The 27,175-nt window shown below is 35.9% G+C and overlaps 1 protein-coding gene across 5 annotated transcripts in view; it reads right to left on the bottom strand.

The window, feature by feature from the left end:
• The window catches only part of KATNBL1 (katanin regulatory subunit B1 like 1), an 89,555-nt gene that overhangs the window by 4,421 nt on the left and 57,959 nt on the right, over positions 1-27,175 (bottom strand). For 2 of the 5 annotated variants that reach the window (XM_020997224.2, XM_020997123.2), the window contains exons 2-10: positions 21,169-21,296; positions 20,427-20,467; positions 19,737-20,016; positions 17,722-17,840; positions 17,302-17,352; positions 17,139-17,228; positions 16,752-16,841; positions 15,031-15,124; positions 1,099-11,871 (exon numbers count right to left, since the gene is read on the bottom strand). In XM_020997224.2, coding sequence (XP_020852883.1) covers positions 11,839-11,871; positions 15,031-15,124; positions 16,752-16,841; positions 17,139-17,228; positions 17,302-17,352; positions 17,722-17,840; positions 19,737-20,016; positions 20,427-20,467; positions 21,169-21,282 — 912 coding nt within the window. In that variant the 5' untranslated portion in view covers positions 21,283-21,296 and the 3' untranslated portion in view covers positions 1,099-11,838. Of the gene's footprint in view, positions 1-1,098; positions 11,872-14,297; positions 14,502-15,030; positions 15,125-16,751; positions 16,842-17,138; positions 17,229-17,301; positions 17,353-17,721; positions 17,841-19,736; positions 20,017-20,426; positions 20,468-21,168; positions 21,297-27,175 lie in introns of all 5 variants that reach the window. The other 3 variants (XM_078151310.1, XM_078151309.1, XM_020997292.2) reach the window with 3 other exon arrangements.

The raw sequence follows: 27,175 nt of genomic DNA, 5'->3' as shown, positions 1-27,175 counted from the left end.
TAATGGTTAGTTCCCTTGCTTAGGGGAAAGGGGTAAGAATATGAGAAATTATTCCAAGGCATTACATAAAAGGAAAAAGCAGGTTTAAATCCCTCTTAATTCCAATTTATTTGGTGGGGGAGACGGGAATCCCATGATTTCATTTTAATTTTGAATATGTATTTTCTTTACACAAAACCAAACTCATTAATAGTCTAGGGGGCAGCTAGGTGGCACAGTGGATAGAATACTGGCTATAGAGTCAGGAGGACTCAGACCAGACATTTGATACTTACTAGCTGTGTGACCCTGGGAAAGTCACTTAATCCCAATTGCCTCACTGCTCTCCACCACTCCCCCCAAATCCAAAAAACAGTCTGGGAAACAAGTATCCTAAGAACAATGACTAGGACCAAAGGATCATAGCTTTAGAACTAAAAGGTTATCTGAGAGGTCATCTATTTCAACCCCTCATTTTACAGAAGGGGAAACGCTATCAAAAAGGTTAAGAGAGTTTCTCAAGGTCCCATGTAGAAAGACTTGGCGTCTAACTCCAAATTCATGGTTCTTTCTACTGTACTCACCTAACTCATGTTCTTTTGGTTCTCCTGTAACTCAAACTGACTGGCATTCTCCAGATTAGACTGCCTACAGGTCACTTGTGCCTCATCACAATTTAGTTATATCACCACAGGTAGATATTGTGTGTGTGTAGATGTATACACATATAAGTTTAAAACTAATATAAAATAGGTAAAATTTTTCATTGTCTAGACAACTGTTACTCTTTTCTTGAAAAAAAGTCATAGAAATACTACTTAAGGCATGAACATGATGAAATAAAAATGCTGAAAAAGAAATCTAGATCACAAGTGATTTGATTAAGGATTGAAAGAACTGCTACTATGATCTTCATGTGTTCTGTTTCACATGTTAGGCAATTTCTAATGTAAATATTAATGTGGCAGACAACTGCAGTACTATGACAGAATATGTCTTGTCTTTTAAAGATAAAGCCTAAAGAAGTTCCCCTAAATCAGTTTAAATTTGAACTTAAATATCAATTTATCTAAATAGCTATTGTCTTCCAAAGGACTCATGATGAAAAATGCTACCCACCTCCAGAGGAAGAGAATTGATGAACTCTGAGTGCAAATTGAAGTATAATTTTTTCCACTTTCTCTATTTTTCTTGCTTTTTTTCTTTTGGCCACATGGCTAATATGGAAATATGTTCTGCATGACTTCACATGTATAACTGATATCATATTGTTTGTCTTCTGAATGGGTGGGGGAAGGGCTAGAGGGAGAGAATTTGGAACTTGAAAATTTTTTTTAAAAGCCAAAAATAAATAAATAATAATTTTAAAAATTTGACAAAAAGTTAATAGATAATAAAACAAATATACAGTTAACTACCTAAAATTTAAAAGTATATAAAGTTAGCGAAACACAGGAAAATGAGGTCATGTTCTTACTCTAATCTGCTAGCAAAAGAAAGTTATTCCTGCCTTGAAAAATGTGAGGATTCACACCATATTCAGTTTTTTTCTATTCCTTCAAAACTTTCCTTTAGTTAGACCCATCATTGCTTTTGTTCCAGTGCTCAGTCAACTTTTACTATGTATCTGATTGTGAATGTATCTGTAAATAACTGAAAAAATATCATCTAATCAAAATGTTGTACAGCAATACAGTTTTCCAGATATCAAAGGAACAACTTTAGCAAACTTTTGCTAGAATGAAAATATTATGGTCTATACATAGATTTTATGGTTTCTATAACGCAGAAAATATAAAACTGTTCAATCCACAGGGAATATGATAAAGTATTAATGATTACAAAAGCTCTTTTTAAAAAGACATCAGTAGTAATATAGTTATGAACAAACACTACTGATATTAACATGTTGGTACCTGCTACACTCATTTTAGCTGATGCTCCTATTTCTCTTCAGAGAGAACAGTTTCAAAGACTAGAAGTTGGAGTCACCTTTAATACACTGTACGTTTTTTATACTTTGGAAATATTCATTTTTCCTTTAAAGGAAAAGCTTATATGTGAAGTAAAAATCACAAAATTAAGAATAATTCATAAAAAGTCAAGAAAAAGGGTGCAAACAGTTCTGCGTTGATCTCTAATTGTTAAAATGAGAAGCCAAGAAGTCAGAGGTAAAAAGTATATTAGGTTAAAACGAACACTACCATCAATTAATTTGTAGAATACAGTTTTATTGCTGATATTGTAAGGTCATTTAAATACTTGTGTTTTAAACAAAGCCAATGTAAACCACAGGCCTTATTATAAGAATTTGCTAAGGAGTTCTGTCCATTTTTTGCTGTGGCAAAAGTAATACTGTAGGGAAATAAACCTAATAATTTCAGGATACATTTTAACAGAACATCATTACACTTCCTCTTTTGCATGCATGTGCACATGCAAACACACCCTTTTACTCAAGGTAAATGTGAACCAGAATGGCCAAGATCTATTTTAAAATCAATTCCTACTTCGGATAACCATTTAACAATATTCAATTTGTAGAGTCATCAAAATAACTGCAAAATCATGTTGTCATTTAAGCGACAGAGCTGGCCAGGAAAGAAAAAGGTTAATTTGCTTTTTTTTTGCCTCCTCTGCCAAGAACTAGGGCTACAATCTTTACTTCTTTGCTTCTGCTTGTTCCGAAAGATGAAAATTTCTATAACTTTCAGTCTAGATTCAGCTAGAAAAAACTTTCCTCCCCTCCTCCCCAAGAAAGCTTGTGGAAATGGCAACATTTTGCTTAAATTACAAAGGAAGAATAATGGTAAGATTAATATTTGAGTGTAAAAGTAAACTGCTGTCATGAGGTTCTTGTAAAATTATTCAGCAATAACCAGAAAGGACTAAATCAGCCTAATCTTTTAGAGCTAAAATTACAAGATATCTTGGATTGGTCCCTCTTTCCAAAGCATGATAATATGATGGTTATCACCAGCAGGAATTCATCTAAAAACTGATTCCCAACTCTATACCGTTACTTATCTCAACTGATTTGCTTAATATTGATACCTAAACTTTTCAAATAATGAATAATAACCTTCCTACTGATTCAGAAAATTATTTCTGATGTTTGAAGAAAAGTCAATACATTAAAATGGAAAGGCTGCCTCCAAATATTTCTAATTAAAAAGAAAATCCCCAAAAGACTAATGTTTCTTCTCCAAATATCAAAACAATAGCTATGTGATATCTTTCTGCTAGTGGTTTTTTACCTCAGTATTTAGAAACTGTTAGAGAAAATGGATTCCTATACTGCGAGTGGTTTCAAAGTATTCCTCAATCCATTCTTTTTCATACTCTTCCTGTTTCTCTCCCAGAAGATATGCAGGCAATTCATGTTAAAAAAAAAATAAACTTCTCACCTTCAATTTTTTTCAGTCCAAAAAAAAAAAGGGGGGGTGTGTGAAATACTATCTCACATAAATCTCTGGATTATATTTAGATCAAACTGAGACAGAAACAGAAAACATACCAACAAAGGCAGCCCTCATTTTAGAGATGGTTTATGTACTTTATGTGAAAAGCAAACAACAGAAAGATAAATGTAGCAATAACCTATACGAAATTAATGTTACTTCAATTGACCTCTCCAACAGTACAAAAACTTACATAGCACAAAACCCACCTGGCTTTAGTGAAAAACAAAAACAAAGAAAGGGAATAATATCTTTGTTCCAGACTATGGCAGTTTAGCTCCTTTGGTCTCACACATCTCTGTGGAATACTAAATTTACTTCCTTGTATAATAGGTCCCAAAAGGCATGTGAAATCCTTAAAGGAAAAAGTCCAAATGCCTCATTTCCTACAAGGAGAAAACACAAATATGATACTGAATTCTAGAAATGTTTTAGATAATATTTCAGAGTTTATAATGATTTCTACAATCAAGGTGAGGGAATGAAATATTGAAAAAACTAAGAATCACAAAGTAGGTGTCTGAGGTCTGATCAGCAGGGGGAGGAAAGAAAACAAGAGAAATGAAGTAGCAGAAAGCTGACTAGAAGCTAGACTTTTACATAGCACGTTCATACAGAGAACGGAAGGCAGTTCCTGCTTACATTAGGGCTCTGGAAGAAACTAACTATGGATCAGGCTGAGAAAGGAAGCAAGTGGGAGCCACCAACTCAAAAGTTAGAGCCACAAGAGTAACAAAGACTTAAGGATTTTGATTCTGTCAAGTACAGAAGGCAAAGAGGATTCTACATTGATCTGTAGAGAATGTGCTATCTAGTTTAATTTCTCCAGTGACAAGTAGCAGCAGTAAAGTGTACAATAAATTACTTGGCCTTCCTACTACAGAGGTGAATGGGCTGAAGAACCCTCTCTACTCCAAACTACCAGGGAAAGTGAAGTGTTGCTTGAATGAGAAGAAATGGTTAAAAGGGAAAACCAAGACAAAAAAAAATCTACAGAGGTACAGAAGAATTCTAAGCTGTACAGGAAGGCCAAATAATGGAAGAACATGAAATGAAAAAAGAACCACTACACTTTTGGCACTAGGGATAGGTATGAAACTTTTCCAAAGGAAGATAAGGGTAAACTACAGGTGTTCTCAGGCAGGAACAGCATCCTGTATGCCACGGAAAGATCCCCAGTATCTAGAAATGTTTTGAACATAGTAGGCACTTAATATTTGTTGAATGATTATGAGTTTTCACAAGTGCCACCAGGAAATAGTTCATATTCTAGTCAAAGGAAGAAGTGAAATGGGGTGGGGGTGGGGGGTAGGGAGAGGTGTGCTAGGACAGTCATTTGTAGACCTGGTGCAAAAAAAGAGATTAGTATGCCATTTTCCATGGGGAAATGCCAGGAATTCAAATTTGGAATTTGATATAAAAATCTCACAATATTTGTCAAAAATGGTAATTGCTATGCACTACTGACAATTCATATGGAGATAAAGCATACCACACCAAAAGAAGTCTAGAAAATGTTGCTGGATAATCAAGTTTTGTGCAAGAAACTGAACAACTTACGGACATAAGTGTTATTTTCATTACCACTACCAACTGAAAATACAGACTTCAAAAGAAAAAGGTGAATTTGGGAATGTGAACAATTGCTTAAGAAGATGGTATCTGATTAACATAATTTGGGTTCTAGAACCTGGCTTTATGAAAATGATTAGTTCTTTACCAAGGAAAAAATGGATACAAATATGGCTGGAAAAAAATAAATTTTCTTGAAGACCTGCAAATGTGATCAAGAAAACTTTCAACTGAAAATGAAAGGTGAAGGAAAAAACCAATCATATCTCTATTTGAAATCAGATAGTACAGCAAATAGCAATTATGACACAGGAAGAAAATCAGTAGAAAAAGAATAAAAGTAATAAAATTCATAGCCTTGGATAGCTATATTCAAATGTTGTGAAGTATGGGTGATAAGGTAAACTAGATATCTTAATGCCAAGAGTAAAATCTGACCTCGAAAAGTATCACAGAGTCCATTAGATGTGTGCCATCACCAGTATATCATATTCAAAATAATAACTCCCATTTATATATTACTTAAAGGTTTGTAAAGTGCTGTACATGCATTATTTCATTTAATCTTCGATTAGCCCCATTTTACAGCTAAGGAAACTAAAACAGCTAACAAGTATGTAAGGCAGTACAGAACTAACAAGTATCTGATGATGTGCCCGTACTTCTTGACTCCAAGTCCAGCACTCTGTTAAGGAGGTGATGACACAGAAATGTATACTAGTATGTACTCATGTAAAGAAATCCATGAACCAAAGTGGGGACTTTTGGTAAGAAACACTCGGGAAAAGATTCAATAAGATAATATTTAATAGAGATTTTAAAAAAAGTTAGGTTCATCAAACTACCACACAAGTACAAAATGGGGAAGGTATAGCTAAATTAATTTATGTGGAAAATATCTAAAGGTTTTAGTGGACTTCATGCTGAGTCACTAATGTAATAGCAGCCAGAAAATGTAACAGTCTTAGGCTGCATTAAGAGAGGCACAGTACTTACAACAAAGGGGGTACCTAACAGTGCCACTGCATTTTCCACTGATGACAGCATACCAATAACTCAACAAGCATTTATTAAGCACTTACTATGTATGTGCTAGCAACTATGCTAAGCTCTGGAAATACAAAGATTAAAGTAAAACAGTCCCTGTGTTTAAGGAGTTTGCATTCTGAAGAGGGAGACTAGTACACATATATAGAACAAACACACACACACACACACACACACACACACACACACACACACACACTGACTCAATCCACTTTAGTTTGGGTTGGGGATGTACTGGCAGCTGGAGGATCCTAGAAAGCTAGAAAGGCTTTATGAAGAAGACAGCAATGGAGCGAAGTCTTGCAGAAAACCAAGTTTTCTAAAGCCCAGAGGTGAGGAAGGAGTGGATTACAGGCAGGAGAGGGGGACAGGGGGGCATAGCTAGCGTGAAGGTACAAAGACTGGAGACAGAACAGGGCATGAGTGCAACAACGGGTTGGTACGGAGTGTGAGGACAGAAGTAATACCTTAGTAAACTGGAAAGGGAGGGGGCCATGTTATGAAGATAAACATTAGAGTTCATATTACATGCATGAGCTAATAGGGAGTCACTGGAGTTTGAGCAGGGGAAAGAAGTTGACATGATCAGACCTGCACTTTAAGAAAACCACTCTGTCAGATGTGTGGAGGATGGACTGGAGTGGGCAAAGGCTTAAGTCACAGAGACCAAATGGAGGGCTATTGTAGTAGTATAGGCAAGATGTGATGAGGATCTGAACAAGGTTGGGTTGTTGTGTGAGTGGAGAGGAAGGGAAGTATGTGAGAGATGTTGTAGAGAAAGAAACAATAGGACTTGGCAATTTACTGGGTATGTAGTGTGAAGAAGAGTGAGGATATTAAGAATGACACTCAGCAAACCTGGGTGACTGAAGGATGGCAGGGCCCTTGATAGTAACAGAGAAGTTCGGAAGAGGAGTGGGTTTGGGAGACGGTGGGGGGCAAGAAAGATAATTCTGCTTCGGACTTATTAAGTTGAGGTGTTTATGGGACATCCAGTTTGAAATGTCAGTTCTGGATGCCACATTTTAGCAAAGACATCGACAAAGTTGGGCATTTCCAAAGATGGGAGGATAATATAGTAAAGGATTATAGACCTTGTTCAGCTAAAGGAACTGGGAAAAAAATATTTGGGGGAGGATAGTGTACAAACAACTGTCTATGTATTTCAAAAACTGTCAAGTACATGAAGGCTGTGACTTTTACTTGGCTCCAGAAACAGCGGACAGAAAAGTATAAGGAGGCAGCTTTTGGCTTGATATAAAGAAAAAAAAATTATAGCAGAAGTGATTGCTGAGTTACCAGTCACCTCTGCAGACCCTGGAAGTAGTATAAACTGGAGATCAGCAAATGTCCTTGTTTCTCAGCTTTGATTCCCTGTGAAATTTGAGAAAATTACTTTGAGTTGTCATATAGAAAAGATCCTACAGGGCAGAGCTAAGAACAATGGGTAAAAGTGACCCAGAGACAGATTTATGTTTGATAGAAGTAAAAAACTTTGCCATGATTAGAACTATTTAAAAGTAGAGGGCCTCTAAGGTAGTATTTTTTAAGGCGAAGTAAATACAGCCACTTCTCAGGGCTACTATAGAATCCATTTCTGTTCTACAATTTGTGTTAGATTGTCTTCGAGGCCTCCCTCCCTTCAGCACTCAAATCTGAGTTTCTGTGACTCATTTCCAGGGCAGAAGGTAGATGTTGATTAATATTCCCTTTCCAAGTTACAGCAAAAGGGAAACAGGATGCCAACTTCAAACCCCCAACATGCACCGTCCTTTCTGTAAGTACCAACTTCACTGTTATGCTAAGATTACACTGCAGTGATACGGACAGAGGCTGATTATATGGCAGAACCTGATGTGAAACAAAATTCTTGAATCAACAATGTAGCATACAGGATGGCAAACTTAATAAGGTAGTCTAATCTTAAATGAGGATGCTACTAACGGTTTCCTACTTGTGGAGGTTGGTCTATGGCTTAGCTTGCAGAGTTGATTTGTAATGATCTCAAGTCAGGTTCCAGTCATAATAATGACCTACTATATTCACGTTAGAGGAATACAGTGCTGTTACTAAACAACCAAAAAGGCAGTGGCACATCATATGAATATTAAAAGTCTGGAGATGTTTTCTTCACTCTAAAATCATTAGGTATCAGACTTCTTCAGACTATGCTAAAAGAAAAGAAAGGCATTATAACAATGCTCAAACTAGCCTGAAATGTAATTTGGTAGAGGAAAAAGAATAGGAAATCCCAGACAGCAGATGTTCAGCAAAACTATTTCTAGCTGAAGTGACCCACAAGGCAAAAAACCCTATGTTGAAAGACTGAGACTGCTGTATTTATATGAAATGGATCATACTAGTTGAGTCAGCTGCTTAAGTTGTAATTATTATTTTTTAACTGACAGTGGCATCTGATATTATCATGACTTTAAATAAGAAGAAAGCAACTGGGTTTGGAAGGATAAGACTTTAATGCAGCAGTGTCAGATTTTAGTGAAAACTGTTTCTTCTTCTTCCATTTGTAGCTCCTAGATTGATTTAAGTATCTAAGCAAATAGCTAAGAAGGCTGATAATGTGACTTATGCTTAGAGAGCATAATAATTTAATCTTTATTTCTGTAGCATATTATTTGTTTTCTCAATAGCTTTCTAAATGTAAGAAAATTCTAAGGTCAGTAGTAAGATTATTATTTTAACAACAAAATATTCAGTTACAAATTAAACAGCAGTTCTTTACAGAACTTAGCAGAAATGAACATCTAGGCTAACTTCTTAGTAGTCTCCAATGTTTGGCTGCAAAAATTTATCACCTCCCCCCCAAAGGAAATATAGGTAGCACATATGCAAACTATCATATAACCCAGGCCTCTCTACAATTTCTGCTTTGTAAACAGGGTACTGCTAACATTAGGCCACTTTTTTCTTAAAGCCATGCCATTAAAATCCCTGCCTTTTAACTTTTCATGCCATTCTAATCATGATCAACTCTTCATAACACAACCTACCCAAATGAACATGATAACCCCAAATCACATCTTTAAATTTCTAGTCCCAATGACTTGCTAAGCTGCAAAATTAAGAAGAGAATCTGAAAAGGTGAAAGTGTCTCTTTGGTCCCCAATGGGGAGGGACCTCATCTAGCCCTTAAATTCCATATAAGATATAGCCACTCTGCTAACACTGCTACTGTTCAACGAATGGGCAACAAACATGCAATTGTCCTAATCTAGGTCAAACCATGTTTGAACTGTTTACAATTACCAGAATACTTTGTAAACACTTTCTTTGGCTCCTTCTGGAATTCAACACTGTTCTGATTAAAATTATTGTAGCTGAGCAGAACTTAACACCACCAGAAGTATTTAATTATACTTGTTTATCTAATACCTTTCTTTCAGCAATCTAAAAGCCACTTACAAACACTAGTCAAATTTCAAAGTCTGAGAGGTAGGTACTGAAATAAAAACACAAGAGGCAAAAACAAAAAAACAGGAGTTTGGGCTACTCAACAGTTTTCACTTAGAAGATCTTCAGGCTGCCTATACAGCTTAAAGTGTTTAAAGTAGAGTGGCATGCATTCCCATCCAAAAAGTCTGAGCTCAGGTACAAAGGCTCTTTATCTTTCTTCCTTTTGTTGTGGGTGGGAGGTGGGGGTAAATTATATATATTTTTTATGTATATTGTCTAACAGACAGCATACACTATCTTATTTTTACTTAAGATCAACTAAACAATATCTATTCAAACATGAAAATAAAATTTAAAAAACTTTGTTCCAAAGCAAGGATCAACACGGCAGTTGTATTAATAAAAGTAGTATTCATAAAATGCTGTCTTTGATATCCAAAGACACTACTGACTCAGCAGAACATATATTTTCAAATTATTTTTCCAGTAATGACTGCTTTATGCTGGGCTATCCACAACTGGTTCCCCTTGCCAACAAGGGCACAAATTTGGAAGATTGGCTGGGGGCACTCAATACAGTTATCCTTCTATTAAGCTAACTAGCCTAAAAAGAATCAAACCCCTATTGTCTAAGCCTCATCAGTACTGCATTCCAATCAACTGACTAGCTAGCTCTGACTATCTATTCAATCAAAACAGTAATTACTAGTGTAATAAATGAGAAATAAGGGAAATTAATATTTTCTTATCTCAAATGTGTAGATTAATAAATAAATGCTTACCACCTTCTCACCTCTTGGGTAAAAATAATTCCTTTTAAGATCACAGAATCAGAGTAATGTGGAACATTTTAAGTTAAAGACTCAACAAAGCAATGATCACAACAGGTTTTCTACTGTGTGTGACATAACTGTATAATAAAAGCATCCAGAATCAGTGAAAGCTACCCTTTTAAAGCAAGAAAGATGTACATTCAGTATTCACATCAGTAGTCACTGACTGGGCAAATGCTATAGATTTACATTCATGCCCAGGAGGGGGCATTTCAGGGAAAACCGATTCCCAAAAATATCTGGCCAGATCCCTACCAGCTTGTTCTAAGTGAGTTGGTGGTATATAAACTTTCCTATCCCTACCTAGTGGTAATATAAAGTGTATTGACAAAAGTCATGGAATTTTAACACATACCACTGTTTAATCATACCAAAACTGGGTTTGTACACACCAAGAGTATATATGAACCCCATTTCAAAGCAACCATTAGAGGAGGTAGTGTATCAACTATTTGGATGGAGAACATAAGGTCAACTCTAGCTGTAAACATTTCTAAAGCATTAGACACTACTATCCAAAACACAAGTGATGAGAAAGAATTTAGAACGTGTATAACATTATATGAATTATAAAAAGCAAAAAAAAAAGAGAGAAACATTTAATATATTTACTCAAATAAAAGAAGTTTAAATGATTCAGAACTGAAAAATAATAGATATCCAATATAATTTTTAAAAAGTGAATATAAATTAGCTAACTTCAAGGACATTTCCAGTTAAACATTCATCCAATTAATATTCAGCTTTTTATATTCACAAACACACACAGACACACTCTCTCACACACACTCTGATATTCTGGCAAAAATCAGAGAAATATCCTCAAGTTTTTCAAATTGTGTGAAATAGGTTCCAAAATCAATATTCTACATGACTGTAAAACCCCTGATTTCATGCCTGTACGCATGGCTGCTTTAAAAGATATAAGTAACATAATATATTGGCTTTTTCAAACATACTAATAATTAAGGCATCTTGCTTTACAGAGTATCTCAGTGTGAAAAAATTATCCATTATTTGCTACATTGTTTTAAACATCTTTAAAGTCTTTTCAATATGATCACAAAGTAGCTGTACACATTTAGTGGTTTGTTGGTTTTTTTTTTAGAAAACACAATCTTAAAAAAATATTAATGGTGATTGGTCTTTGTGGTTCCCAGCAAAATGTCTTGCCCATTTTATCTTTTCACGTAGTATAAATTACATTTTTATGCAATATGAAGGACTGCAATAAGACACAGAAGCACTAAACAACTTTTCCCCTAATAACCATACAAATCCCAAACGCAGCAAAGGCGTACAATTTTCATAGTGCACTTTCACCTCATTGAAGTCAAAGATGCTCCTTGTGGATATTTTTCCACTTCAATGTGAAGTAGATTGTTAGGATTTCATTAGTGGTTTCATTACATGGCATTTTTGGAAGATTCCACTTCCCTCCTTGGTTCATAGTTCTCAGAAGAGACCTCTTTCTGGAAGCTACAAAGTCCAGGAATATTCTGAATAAGGAAGTCCTCTTCAGGTGGTGATACTTCTCAATGTAATTGTAATAAATAAGCATCTACATCCTTGGAGAATAAAATAAAAACAGACTATTAGCCAACACTTAGAAAAATAGGCTATTAGCCAATACTTAGCTCCACACTCCTGTGTATATACACACATCCCCTCATTTAACTCAAGTGCTTACTTCTGATTAACAATTCAATAAATTTTCTGCTTAACTAACAAACATTACAGCAACTCTTTGTGCTTCATCTTTATTACTGAAAATCATTCAAAATGCATTGTGCAAAATACAAATAAATTTTTCTGCTAATTCAGGATATCACAGTGCTTGCTGCAAGATTACAATTCTGAATATCAATTACCATAGTACAAAGCTATACAAATCAAGATGTAGAAAGCATAAGAGACAGGCTAAAATGATTTGTCCCTAGGAAATATGAAAGTAATTTCTATGAAACCTTGAGTTCTTTGTCTCATTAAAGTAAAATAAAAATGTCAACTGCATGGTCTCTCTATTCCCACCTCATCACTTCTTTCTGTCCCAGACACTTCTTCTGTGCTCTCTTAATGCTCCTCTCCTTCCTTTCCCCCTTGCCTCTCTCCATATGCCTTGGTCTCCTCTACTTTCTATTCTCCATTTCTCACAGACTTTTTGTAGCCTCTTAGGTTATTTGGCCAACCCATTATGATATTTTCTTGAGCTCTGTTTCAAGTTTTCCACTCTCAAAAAACAAAAGTTATAGCTATTTTAGGTTTTCAATTATTTAGGTAATCTCTAGTTTTCCTATAAGGAAACTTGGGAATCGTATGCATAACTTCAAAACAAAATTAGTTATTACCTTCAATAATAAAAGTTCCCAGCCAAACTAAAAATAAAACTTCTCTTATTTTTATAGATGTCCTATGAAGTCTGTTGCCCATAAATTTTCTAAAATGTAACACAACATAAATACACATTCTAAATGACAGCATATAACTTTCTAACATCTACACCTCACCACAATAACTGAGAAAACATTTTGAACAGGTTTTTTTCCCAATATTTTTATTACAAAAAGTCTATATAGAATATACTGCTTGAATTGTTTCAATACACACTAAATCATTTTAATTTTCTTGAAGACATCTGAGAAGTCCTAACAGGAAGATTTTTTTGTTAAAATTTAGGGTGACCTCGTTCCCAGCTAATGTACTCTGATATTGGGCAAATTTTTAAAAAGTGGCAATATTGCCAATAACAAGGTACTTTTAAGTATTTTCTTTAGGGAAGGCAAACTTTTTCATAAATAAATATGTTTCTAGAGTTCAAAAAATGTGTTATCCCAAACTGTGGCTTATGTTTTCCTTTAAGAACCTGGAAAAATCACTGTTAAATATAAATTCTGATGATAAACTCATTTTATGGTTTTAATGGATATTTTTCTCAGGAGGCACAAAAAAGGCACTTGGAAAATTAGAGGTTTGTCACTGTAGGGCTTGTTAAACTGTAACTACTGAAATTCATTACTTAGTGTCTAGTTTGTGGTTTCTGTGACCTTTATCGAGACATATTTGCATCTTAGAATTTCATAACTGAAAATGCCATCTCCCCTCTGGGGAAATATAAATAAATCGATATTGCTTGTCATAGAATATACACAAGGATACTAAATTTATACATATTTGCATTAATAATCAAGGCTTCTTTTTCTCATTAGGATCTTTGTATATTGGGAGGGTATTCCTCCTTTGCCACAGAATTTGTGCTATCATTTCAGATGTAGAATTCCCCCCCAAAAAATAATAAGCACCTATGTAAAGCCTTTGATTCTCACTTAAGAAAATGGCCTAAGGCCATCTTCCTAGCACTTTCCCTGAGCTCTCTGGGAAGATTCATAACCATATCTACTGGCTAGTATCCTGGTTTCTTGCTTTCTTTTGTTTTTACTGCTAAAACCACCCTGGAAGTTCTCTTTCCCCTATTTAACTTCAAAATTAAGTGTTCAACCAGGCCCAAATGACCACAAAGAACCTGGCACATAGATAAGGTCCTCCATATCCCCATTAGCTAAGACTGAGAAAAACAAGAAACATTCTATTCTCACATTCCCTTCAACTTACTATTATATTCAAAGTCACAACTCATATATCCGGAAGTAAAGGTAAGCAAATAACATTTTGCTATGAACCAATCATCATCTTGCAACTCTGGAAAAGGAGCGAGTATCTAATACATTTCAGAAATTTGACTTTTCTTATACAAAAAGAGAAGGCTGGGAAGGCTAGGTGGCGCAGTGGATACAGCAGCGGCCCTGGATTCAGGAGGACCCAAGTTCAAATCCAGCCTCAGACACATAACACTTACTAGCTTTGTGACCTTGGGCAAGTCACTTAACCCCACTGCCTAGCCAAAAAACCTGCAACCGACCAACAAACCAACCAAACAAAAAAAAAAAAAGAGAGAGAGAGAGAGAAGGTAGGGGGATCATCTTTATAACTGACATACCAGCATCTTCATCTGGGGAAATGTCCTACTAGCACTCTAATGTGGATTTAAGTTTGTAGACTTATAGCATTCCACTCCCTTATCCAGATAGCTGAATCAGTAAATAATTAATAAATCTCTTTTGGACACAATTATTGTGTATGGATTTCTCTACTGCAGATGCTGAGTTAACACATAATCCTTCATTTGGAGAGGCATCTGTCACTAAATAAAAGAATTAAATGGGTATGAGAAACCGATCAAGCTTCCTTCTCATTTTTAAAACTCCTCAAACTCAGACAGTCCTCATTCAAGTGTGACAGTGAGTGGCTCTACTTTAAGTGTCCAGAACTGTTCTACTATGAGTCCACCCTCTCTTTCTGGCTTCCTAAAGTACCACTGTCCACTCTCATGAATCTCTTTAAATGCTTTCTCTAATACTTATGACAATCACACCAGGATAACATACCCCCTTAAGATGACTGTTTTCTGAAATGCATCTGAAAGACATCCAATGGGCAGTCCCTTTGCTCCCGGCCTAGCAACAGAATGCTATACCTACACCCAGAGCATTCTGGCACTTCAGGAGGTATACTTGCTTTCAGGACTCTATGATATCATTTACCTATCTAGCTAAGTAATTTAATGACTTGTTCTTTAGTAGTTCTAGTTGTACGAATCTATCAGGCTAAATTAATAGAGATTCTGAACATCTAAAGTCAAACATTTGATGTACCTTTGATTATATACATACCTTAGCTATATTACCAGTGTATCCTGGAACCAATGTAAGATGGTTTTCTTGTTTCCACAATCCACTTAATTGTTGTTTTAAAATATGAACATTTCTTAATTAAAAAAAAGAAATTAAGCAAAAATTTATTCATGACTGTTACACATCTAGTCCAGAGTAATATACATACATCCAGAGAAAGATGACTGAATAAATTTTAATATTTAAGAATTCATCCTGAGGCAAAATGATATTGTAACTCAAATGGATTATTTATAGTCATATGTGTCAGTTATTCATGGTGATTATAAGTTGCTCCATTACCATAAGTGTTTGAAAATAGTGCCTATGCAATACGGGGAACAGCTGATTCTGGTAGTCTTCTAATTCCTTAGGAGAAACTCAGTAGCTACTTAAGATTATCTGTCTCAGTCAATAGAATAATCTACATATTTCCAAAACTACAGAAATATATGCTGAACTCTCAATAGGCTGGTCCCATATGATGCCCTCACTCTCACCCCAAATACCTGCAACTCCAGAAATGCCTGATTATAATGGGTAAGATGACACAGCATTGCTATCCCTGTCTTTTCTGCAAAATGGGGTAAATTCCAGGAAAAGGGAGAGTAATAGATTCTGAAATTCTACATGTATTCTAATGTATATTCTATATTCTAGTATATTCTAATATAAAAATCTTCAGCACTCATTTAAATAAATCAGATCTGCTAAAAATTAAGTTTCTAAGCCACTATCTAAGAATTTTATCATGAAGACATCATCATAGTAGCCTAATAACAGCAACTTACATTTATGTTATTTTAAGATTTACATAAACTTTTTCATTTGATCCCCACAAAAGAGATAATGCAAATATTGTTATTCCATTTTAGAGATGAAAAAACACTGGGAGAATATTTCTCTGAGCCCCAGTCACACAGGTAGTAAGCAACAGAGATGAAATTTGAACTCACATCTTCTAGTTCCAAATTTTCTGCATGCACTATGTTGTCTTCAAAGTTTTTTCTATAATTTTATAACGAGTATAACATTTCCTTAAATCCTCCCTATTTAGAAAGGGAGTGAATGACATTGTGTTTATGATCATATATACAAGCAGCCACCTCACCTGGGAGGTGCCTCTGCTCCTGCACCCTCTCCTCTGATTGGTGAATCACTGATAGAACCACCATTTCATGAATTGCCCAGGCCATCAATGCTCACTTCTCTCCTGGCTCCATTCCTGACTCTCTGGACTTTTCTACCCACTCACCAGTAGCCTTCTCACCTTCTTGAAGATATCTTTGCTTTTGAACCACTTCCTGATTGGCAAGTCCCTAGCTAGAAACACAATTTCATGAAGTGCCTAGACCATTCATGCTCACAGCTCTTCCAGTTCTACTCCTGGATCTCTTCACTTTTCCCTCTCCTTACCAGAAGCCTTGTTCCCATGAAGATACCCTTACTCTTCCAACGCCACCCTTGCTCCCTTTCCGGCTCCCTTTTATAAACTGTCTTCCCTCATTAGAAAGTAGAATAATTTCCTGGAGTGCAGGGACCATCTTATTTTCTTATATTTGTATTCTTAGTGCTTAGTACAGTGTTTGACACATAGTAAGAGCTTAATAAATTTTTTCTTGCTTGCTTGCTATTTATCTGTTTGATGCTATCCTAACAACAGAATTTTTGGTAGCATAGCAGGGTATTTGCGAAGTATAGAAATTCATTATAATACTTACCCATCTTTTGCAATTTCTGTATTAGCAGATAGTTCTGACCACCATCTTTTTATGACTGCTTGAATCCAGTTCAAACCAACTATCACATATCTGAAATAATATTTTGTGTAAAAATCATGCTTTCCTTCCAAAAGTGCTTACTGATAAATACAAACCTGTTCCATTTACTTTGACTTTTTCTCAGCACTTGACAATACCATCAATGCTAAAGTATTATAGAGTTGCTGAGAAGATACCATTTCAATCTTCCCCACTTGTTTCATATATATAAATCTCTCCCAACTAGATTGCCCTCATCTCCTGCAGAGCCTAATACTGTACTATGCATATAGTAGAACTTAATAAATGTTGCTGAAAATGAAAGATGAAATTCATATAAACACTTACTCTTCAAATTTGCTTTTAAGTAGTGATTTTACTAGAGGCAACAGATCTACACAGCAGCCAAGTGAAATGTACTGCTTTTCTTCCTGTAAACTAAAATATACATTGGTTACAAAAACCCATATATACCATGGTTTCTATTTTCTAAAAAATGATCTCTTTTTACCTGCTGGTGAGCACAGGAAGGCAATCTACCACCACTCCAAGATCTTCAATCCTACAGTATTAACAGAAGCAAAAGTTAAGTAGCTATTTTCACATTCAAGTCATCTTCACGTAAGTCAGCAAAGGTGATTAATAATTAGTTTTTCCCCAAAATCAACAGACTATCTATAATATGAAGATCTGAGTTACAGAGGTTACCAAGTCTGTTCAATATCACATAGCAAGTAAAGAAAAACTAATGACTCTTGTGCTACATTGACTCTGGACACTATTGTTCAAATTAAAATTAAATACAGGCAGTTAAAATTTTCTGGTCAGCAACATTATCATAAGCTGAAAAGCTGATTCTAGACTGCTATCCCTGAAACTAGATGCTACAGTTTAGGAACAACAAGAATAGGAAAAAATTATAATGATTTACCTCACCAAATAGGCTACCAGTTCACTTATACTTCGCTTTCTCCAAAAAGTTAAAGCTACATTCAACCTCAGATTTCTACTGAAAAGAACCTGTGCCATTGTCTCATGGTCCTGAGAAACCTGCAAGCAGAGAAACAATATTTAAAATCAGAAGGCACCAGAGATATTATTCAATCCAATGCCCCATTTTATAGATAATGAAAATGATATTTCAAGGAGTAAAGGGACTGGTCCAAGTTACTTGTTGGCAGAACCAAGACAAGAATTCAAGTCTCCTGACTCTCAAGTCCAAAGTTCTTTCCACTGTATCACAAAGCATACCTTATGACAAGCAGCAAGCTAATTTGTTAAAGGCTATATTGAAGGAAAAAAATATGCAGTAGGAAAAGAGATCCAAAGTAGTCATTCAATTAGATCAGGTCAATATAGAAAGATTTTTAACTTATACAATGCTAGTACCTTTTCCCAAAACTAAAAATCTTTATCAGTTTCGTTCATAATTTAGAGTAACATAGCATTTGAAGAAAATGAGCATCAAGCAATCTGAAACATTAATACCCTTTCCTCAACTATTACTATTCCTTCTTGTTGTATGAGGATAAGGATATAAGAAAAAATATTCTAGTAGGCCCAGCTTCTCTCCAGTGTTATGGCATCAATTTGTTTTTTTTTTTTAGGGTAAAAAAAAATTTTAAATTAAGTATGAGTAAAGCAAGATATGTTAGGCCTCTAACAATAAGGCAGTAATCAATAACCTTTGAAAACTACACAGGGGACATGGGGGCCAGAGACAGTAAGCAGTCTTTGGAAAAGAGGTTTGAATATGAAAAGGCAAAAGGAAAGGGAAGATTGTGTATAGTTTTTCACAATACAGCAGCAACTACAATTGTATTCCTCCTAAACAACCATAGTGATCCTTCAGTTTATACTCAGGTCATCAGTTATTAGAAACGATGTCACTGTGATCCCCCAAAGAACCATTACTTCTATAATGGTGATATTTAAATTCTTCTCATATTTATCACACAGATGTATAGTATCATCACACTCATTCTCTAATTCTTATGTTGGCTCATTGTTATTTCATGAAGAATTTTTTTATTGTTTTAACTTCCCAACAATCTCCCAGAAACCCTGATTCTAGTCTCCTTTCCTGTCATGACTTTTTTTCTAATAATGATTAACTTTCTGTTCCTTTAGAAACTTCTATTCATTATTTTCCAAGGAGCAAGTTGAAGAGCTTGCTACATAATTCCAATATCATTTCAAGTACCATCTGTAAAAGACCCTGTTTTACCATAATCAAGATCTCTCTAAAAATACTATATACTTGTAATCATTCTCTTAATCATCACATTCATCTTCTATCACCTATGCTACTTCAAATCAATTAAATCAATTACTACTTGGAGGACTATAGAAGTTGTTTTCTAGAAACAAAACATGAGTTTACCAAACCATTCCTCAAAGGACCACTTTGGGCTAAGCTATTCTACAGTATTACAGCCAGGGTCGCAATCAACAGCCTACCACACTACGGTGTTTAAATCTCTAGGACTCCACTGAACTAAGGGAAAGGTAAAGTATGCCAGGAGAACTGATGTTTGCATCTATATAGAACAGCTCTACTTTTTCATAAGATCTGATAGTTTCTTTCTTCCTGCCCCCTCCAACCTCTACCTGTCAGTGTGCTAGTTTGGATCCTACAAGAGACAGGTAACTGGTTAAATCTATCCTACTTATACAGAAAAGTACAAACTTTTAAAAGTAGACATAATTGTTTCAAATTTGCTTGATCTGACTATGAGAAGGCTCACCCAAGGGCACCACTCAAGAGATTCCATAGACAAAGGAAGAGAGGTACTCTGAAGACTGAAGAGAGCAATAAAAGGAAAACAGACTGAAGAGCAATAAGAGGAAAAAAATATATATATGTGTATATATGTGTGTGTGTGTGTGTGTGTGTGTGTATATAAAATCATGCTAGGTAAAAAATGAGTTTATGGAATGACTCACCTCAGTAAAAAATCCACTATATTTTGATGATGGGCTCTCTGTTTGTGAAGAGCTTGAATCGCCAGCGTTAAGTAAAAATGTACGACCTTCATGGCGTAATTTTTCAGGCAGGTGGCCTGCACAAGCCAGTTCATTTTCTTTATTTGCCATGTCACAGCCCCTGCTTCTAGGGAAGTGTTTTCTTCTGTAACAAGGATTTGGAAAATAATGATGAACTTTCTTTCTGTAATATACTTCTTTGTGCAGTTTGTCTGGACTTTTCACAGTGTATCCAACTGTTCTGTAAAAACAATTAGCTCATTTAAATAAAGAAGGAAATAAAATCTTATCTTATTCAAAATTAAAGGTCAAGGGACAATTTTGCAGTAAAGTTTTGGTCATCTGACATCCATCCAACCAAGTGCTTTATAATTGGTTGTACTTAAGTTTGAATATTTCTGATGACATAATGTCAGGCTTGAGGGAATAATACATGCCACAGAATTGGCTTAAAAGCAATCACTCTCTTTCGAAGAATGTAGAATCAAACACAGAATCAAAGAATTTGGGACACTAGGAACAGGAGAAACCCTAAGATTATAATTGTCCAACCTCACTTTACAGATAACATATTTAATACACTTTCCTGTTTTTAGCCATTCCCAGCTTTCAGAATTTATTGCTTCTCCAAAATTTCAAAGTATCTCTTACCTATTTGTATATGCAGCCAACTGTTTTGGAGATTTCTTACCCTATCAATAAAAGCAGAAAATTACTGTTACCCAAGGACAAGTATATCTAGATAAAAGTTTCTGTTAAAAGGACTGTGCCAGAATAAGGGGGTGATATCAATAAATCTACAATTCTTCACTGTTCTTAATATTTGGAGGTGACAGAAAGATTAGAATTTTATTTTTATTCAGCATTCCCTTAACTATTATTAAACTCTACACATTTTCCCACTTTTACCTAGTATCATCTTCAATGGTTCAATTGATTTCACTGGTATATGGTAATCTGTCAATCTCAGCTACTTCATTCTCATTTAGAGTGTATTTTATATTTTAGAATACACTGAGGGGCAGCTAGGTGGTGCAGTGGATAGAGCTCCAGCCTTGGAGTCAGGGGGACCTGAGTTCAAATCCAACCTCAGACACTTGACACCTACTAGCTGTGTGACCCTAGGCAAGTCACTGAACCCCAACTGCCTCACTGGAAAAAAAAATACACTGACCATATTTTTTTTCTTCCACAAGAATTTCATTATGATTTAGGAGAAACTATGCCACGGTTAACAAGCCTTAGCATTATCCATAGAGAACACCTTTTTGTACGCTAAATTATTACCCTCCTATTGTTTAAAAAGTTAACCAGAACTCACCAGGTACCACAAAAAGTTTAACATGACATGTTATCTGTTATCCATGAGAAATTTACAAAAATATTAACATACCTCCTTCATGTTCTTGTTAATGAAATGAGAGATCCTTTTCCTAGGAAGATCAATGGAATGGCCCTCAATATGCAAAAGGTTCCGTTTTCTATCATTGTGGGCTTCAGATGCCATAATCTCTTAAATCCCTGGTTGGCAAAATTTGAAAGAAATTAGTTTTGACTACACATAGTGAAATATTATCATTTCTTTAAAGACACACACACACACACACACACACACACACACACATTCTACTTCGTTCACAAAGTAAATTCTATTTTGTCATTTACAAAACCTTAAATAGTGAAGGCACATCAGGCAGACAAATCTAGAAAAGGGACTGTGAAAACCAAATCATTAGACTACTGGCAATACATGACAGCTAGCTTTAAGTTGTGTTGAAGGTCAGGGAAGCCAAGAAGTCAGAAAGACTTCCCAATGCTGCAGCTCTGGCCCTGATAGTTCTCTCTTACTTACTCATTCACTCATATTCACCAGGCTTCAACTTGGAATTTCAATCTGGTACCAGTGAAGTCATAGGTCTTATTATATGTAGTGATAAAGTAAAGTCCAGGTAACAGGGGTCTTTCCTCCTATTTGCCACCTTTTACAATAAAATCCTAAGACCCACACTTAAGCAGCCAACAGTTTTAGAGATTTCTTTCCCTATCAATAAAAGCAGTCCTGCTAAGTTATGAAAACATTCTGGCTTCAAGCTATCTCTGAATTAATTCTCCTCATACTATTCCAACCCACACTACATAATGCCGCTTGATTAATTTCCCTAATGCACAGCTCTGCCACATAGGTCACAAACCTGTAACACCCTACTACCTACCAAATAAATTCAAAACTCTTACTCTGATATTTAAAACTCAAATGTTGATTTGGCCCCAATTTGTCTCCCCAGTTATAGCTTTTCATGTACCCTACAAACTAGCCAAGCCAGACTTCATGTTTTTGATTTCCTATTTCCCCAATTCTATACCTTTGTGGACAGTATTTCCTTATTTGGGGTGCCCTCTTTTACCTTCACTATCCATCTTTCCCTAATGAAATTCTACCCAGCCTTCAAGGGCTAACTTAAATCCATCTCTTCTATGAACCCTTCTCTGATACCCTAATTGAATGTAATCTCTCAGAAGTCTCATACTTTATTTAAGTCTCTCTCATTGTACTTCCATATTCTGCTTTGTATTGTAGTTTACCTCTGCCTCGTCTCCCTTATCATGCTATATGTAGGGATCATGCTCTAATCATCACTATCCTCCCACACGGCTAGCACTGCACCAGAAACAAAGAGTACCCAATCATCACTTAGCGAACATTAACTTCCTTGCCCTTTGATTTTTCCAAATCTAAAATGTGGATTTGGAAAGTAGGGATCTATTTCACGGAGATGCTGAAATCAGTCTCTTAATCAACAAGCACTGATTATGCCCCTACTATGTGTTAAGTGCTGAGGATCCAAAGACAGAAGTGATACAGTCTCTGAGTTCAAGATGCTTTCATTCTACAGGGGCAGACAACATCTATCTAAGTAGATACAAACTAACATACTCACATTGAATAACCCCCCCCACCAAAAAAAAAAACCAACCTTGGAAGGGAAGGCAATTGCAACTGGAAGGACCAGGAAAAGCCCCCTACAAATGGTAGCACTTGAACTATGTCTTAAAGGAGACCAAGGAGATTCCAGAAGGTAGAGGAGGTAGACAGTGAGTACATTCCAGGGATGAGGCAGAGGTGGGGAGGAGAGGGGTACAGCCAATACAAAGGCAGTGACAGAGGGGAAATTATGTGAGGAAGGCCTTAGATAGTTGGATCGTAGAGGGGAGTAATGTGTTAGTGGAATGGATAGGTAGGAAGGGGTCAGGTTACAAAGAGCTTTAAATGGCAAACATGGGAGTTTATATTTGATCATCAAGCAATAAAGAGCTAATTTAGTTTACTAAAGGAAAAGGGGAGTTTTACATGATCACGATCAGGACAGACCTATGCTTTAGGAAAATCACTTTGGTGGCTGTAAAGACAGACTGAAGTGGGGAGTGGTTTGAGGCATGGAAGCTAAAGAGGAAGATATTACAATAATCCAAGTGTACATTATGAGAACCTGAACTAGAATGGTGGCCATATAGGTAGAATGAAGAAGAAATGCTGTGGCAGTAGAAAAGACAAGATTTGGCAACTGACTGGATATGTGTGACACCAAGAAGAATACCATGGTTGTGAACCTCGGTGACTGGAAGGATGATGGTGCACTACAGTAATATATAAGTGCTGGGAAGTTGGGGAGAAGGCAGCAAATTTTATTTTTAATATATTGAATTTGAGATGCATATAGTACATTGTTTGAAATGCAAGTTTAATGCATTTAACTTGAACAGCAGTTTGTGATATAAGACTATAGTTAAGCAAAGGCATCTTCATATTTGAGCTGAAGAAGCTGGTTCAATTTTACCATTTAAAAACATTAAATAGTTACTATTTTTAAAATTGTACTAACATTTGACCTATTCTCAAAAGTGGCTCTTTGAATACTTATGGATTTAACTACCACTCATACAACCTTGCTTATAAATTAATCTTTTGATTTTCAGTGTCTTGAACATAGTAGGTACTTAATTAACATTTATTCAATTGGAGTTCAAAGATTAGAAATGCATTAATAAGAGTTTAGGTTAAACAAACAAACTCTAATTTGTAAAAGAGCTGAAAAATACAACTAAACCTAAATGGTAACTTTCATTTAACTCAAGTCTATCTCTTTAACAAAAGGAATCACATTTAGGATAAAAAAAATTAGAACTGAAAAGGATTTTTAAGTTCATCTAGTCCAGCTCCCTCATTTTACAGATGAGGAAACTGAGGGCCAAAGGAGTTACACAGTTTTCCTAAAGTCCTTAGGTATTAAGTAGCAGAGCTAGGATTCAAACCCAGGTGCCCAGGTTCTCCGACTCCAAATTCAAGAATTTTTCCACTATAGTACACTGCCTCTATCAATTTATGAGGTGTGGAAGTCCATAGAGAGATGGTATTTACTTGAACATATTTCAACAAATCTTTGTCATCTAACTTGCTCCCATAATATGTCTGAAGAATGCCTGGTACATGCTCAAAACCTGCACACCTCATAAATTGACAGACTGCCAACAAGTTTGATTTCCCAGCACTTAAATTAAATTGGTTCAAAATTTTGGCCTAAACCTTTCAGATCAACATTTTCCCCAAAACTAGTTTGTTCAAGGAACAATTTTAAGCTTGAAATATACTGATGGAACCCAAAAATGCTAGATTCAATCAGTATGAGGGGTTGGGAAAAGAAGGTGGGAAACAGGATATTTCAGAGCAAAATATAAGCAAAATTACATTTTAATAAATAGTCATATTATACAGGGAATAATCTTGAAATTCTCACAAAATCCTAAGTCAACCCACAAAAAGACAAAGTTTGTATGGAACAGCTTAAAACACCAATCTACACAATTTCTAGTATGCCCTTCAGTTGCTTATATAGAATTATAACTACAAGGGATTGAAAAGGCTATGTAGTCTAACCGCTTCATGTTATAGATGAGAAAACTGAGGCTCTGAGGGGCTTAGTCATTTGCCCTAGTCACATGGCTATTAAGTGTCAGAGGGAGAATTTGAACAAAAATCTTTCTGACTTCTAGTCCGAGTGCTAGTCCCCACTACTCCACAGTGCCTCTCATTAACCTACAATTTCTTTTATGGCCACTGTATTATTAGTTTTATTTAAATGCTTTACTTTGTTATGAGAAATTTATCACAAAGTAGTAATTTGCAAATAAAAAATACATAATACTTTAAAAAAATTTTATAGACCACTGATATATAGATAGATCAAAATGAAATCACTCAGTCCAAAACAAAAGCCTCCTTTTTACCTGGAACAGCTTATCCCCCACGAATGTTTGTCAGTCTTTTAAGCAAATCAGTTTTAGATTAAAAGCCAACCAGACTAATTTTCTTGAGATAGAACTTGCTGACTATACCCTTTCACTTTTGCCTTGGTACCTACCTCTGGCCTTAGCACAGTAGCTGATATATACTCAAACAGATCCATGATTTCATTAACTTGGAAGCTCCCTCCAGTGATACAAACTGCAACCCACCCATGCATGCTCATCCCATGCAGTTCAGGATGATGTTCTCCGCTAGAAAAATCTGCCATAGGAAGTCTAACCAACGTGGGAGGCAGGATAGGCAGGGCCTCTTTTCGAACGGCCCTATAGCTAAGAATTGTGATCGTATTGAAAAATGTAAAAACCATTCTTAGTTTGCCACAGGCCCTCGTTTGCTAACCCTTATCTCGAGGCTTTCCTTACTTTCTCCTGTCACCACAAGTGTTATCCGCATAACATTTTGGCCGTCCACCTGTCAGCCCTCCCTTTTATCATGTGTGACCAGTCCATCATCCCTTCCCAACATGTAATTCCTTAATGACATCTTTTACACCAGTTCTTCACATTTCACAATTATTTATATCCTGTAGCCTGCTCACACACACTATTGGTACTTTCTATTGCCCTTTATAGGTGGTACAGTGGAAAGAGTGCCAGACCTGCCAGTCAGAAGACTATTCTTCCTGAGTTCAAATCTGGCCTCAGACACTTATTAGCTGTATGATCCTGGGCAAATCACTTAACCCTATTTGCCTCAGTTTCCTCATCTGTAAAATGACCTGGAGTAAGAAATGACAAACCAATCCAGTATCCTGGCCAAGAAAACCCTGAAAGAGATCACAAAAAGCTGGACATGACAGAAAAACGACTAAACAACAACACTGTCCTTTATGTGATATTAACTTTTAATTCTTTGAAGACTGTTTTATTCCATATCTCTGCCATACAGCAACAAACTTCAAAGTTTTGATTCAGCCAAAGGGCCACACTTGAGGACCTATAAGGCCACATGTGGCTCCCCACCCCTGGTAGAGATTAGAAATGGAGCACTGTGTGCACAGCCTGGAGCAGGCTAGCAGTAAGTGGACCACAAAGTGTAAGCAGTAGTGTCAAGTATAAGAAGACTTAAAAGTTAGGACAGGACCAAGCTGTGAAGAACTTTAAAAGTCAAACTGAGGAATTTATATTGGCCCACTGGGGCAAAAGGGAGCCACTAGAGTTTACTGAGCAAAAGACTGACATGATCAGATTTGCACTTTAGGAAAACCACCCTGGCAGGTACTAAAGATGGTTGGAATGGGGAGAGGCTAGAGGCATGGAGACCCAAAGAAGAAGCAACTGTAATAATGCAAGTGAGATATTATGAGCAGCTGAACTAGGGTGGTGGTTGTGTGAGTGGAGAGGAAGGGGCTATGTAACAGATGCAGAAAAAGGAATAAGCACTGTTGGCAACTGACTGTCTATAGGGTGTGAGAAATTGAAGATGACACCAAGTTTTTAAACTCTGGTGACTGGAAGGACAGTGGTGCCCTCAAGAAAGTTTGGAAGAATGGTGGTTTTGGTGAGCATTGTACACAGGAATAGCAATACTGTATGATAAGGAAATGTGATTTACTTGGCTCTTCTCAGCAATACAGTGATCCAAGACACTCACAAAGGACTAATGGTGAAAAATGCTATCTAGCTCTACAGAAAGAACAGATGGTGTCTGAACACTAACTGAAACATACTATTTTTCACTTTTTTTAAGTTTTCTTGCACAAAGTGACAAATATGGAAATGTTTTACATGACTGCACATGTATAACCTATATCAGATTACTTGCTGTCTCAGGGGGGTGGGAGCAGAAGAGAAGGATAGAATACAGAACTCAAACCTTAAAAAAAACCCGCAAATGTTTAAAATTGTTTTTACATGTAATTAGGGAAAAAATAAAATATTTTTTAAAAGAAAGGTAAGTTGCTGAGTTTGAGATGACTATAGGACACTCAATTGGAAATGTTCAGTAGGTAGCTGATGATGTAGAATTGCAGTTCAGAAAAGAGACCAGGGTTGCATATATAGTAATAGGAATCAGATGTATAATCAAATGCATAGGA

Source organism: Phascolarctos cinereus, unplaced genomic scaffold (genome assembly GCF_003287225.1).
Source record: "Phascolarctos cinereus isolate Bilbo 61053 unplaced genomic scaffold, phaCin_HiC Scaffold_3;HRSCAF=262, whole genome shotgun sequence".
NCBI lineage: Eukaryota > Metazoa > Chordata > Mammalia > Diprotodontia > Phascolarctidae > Phascolarctos > Phascolarctos cinereus.
Note: the sequence above shows the minus strand (reverse complement) of the source record. Positions and strands in the feature narration are given on the sequence as shown.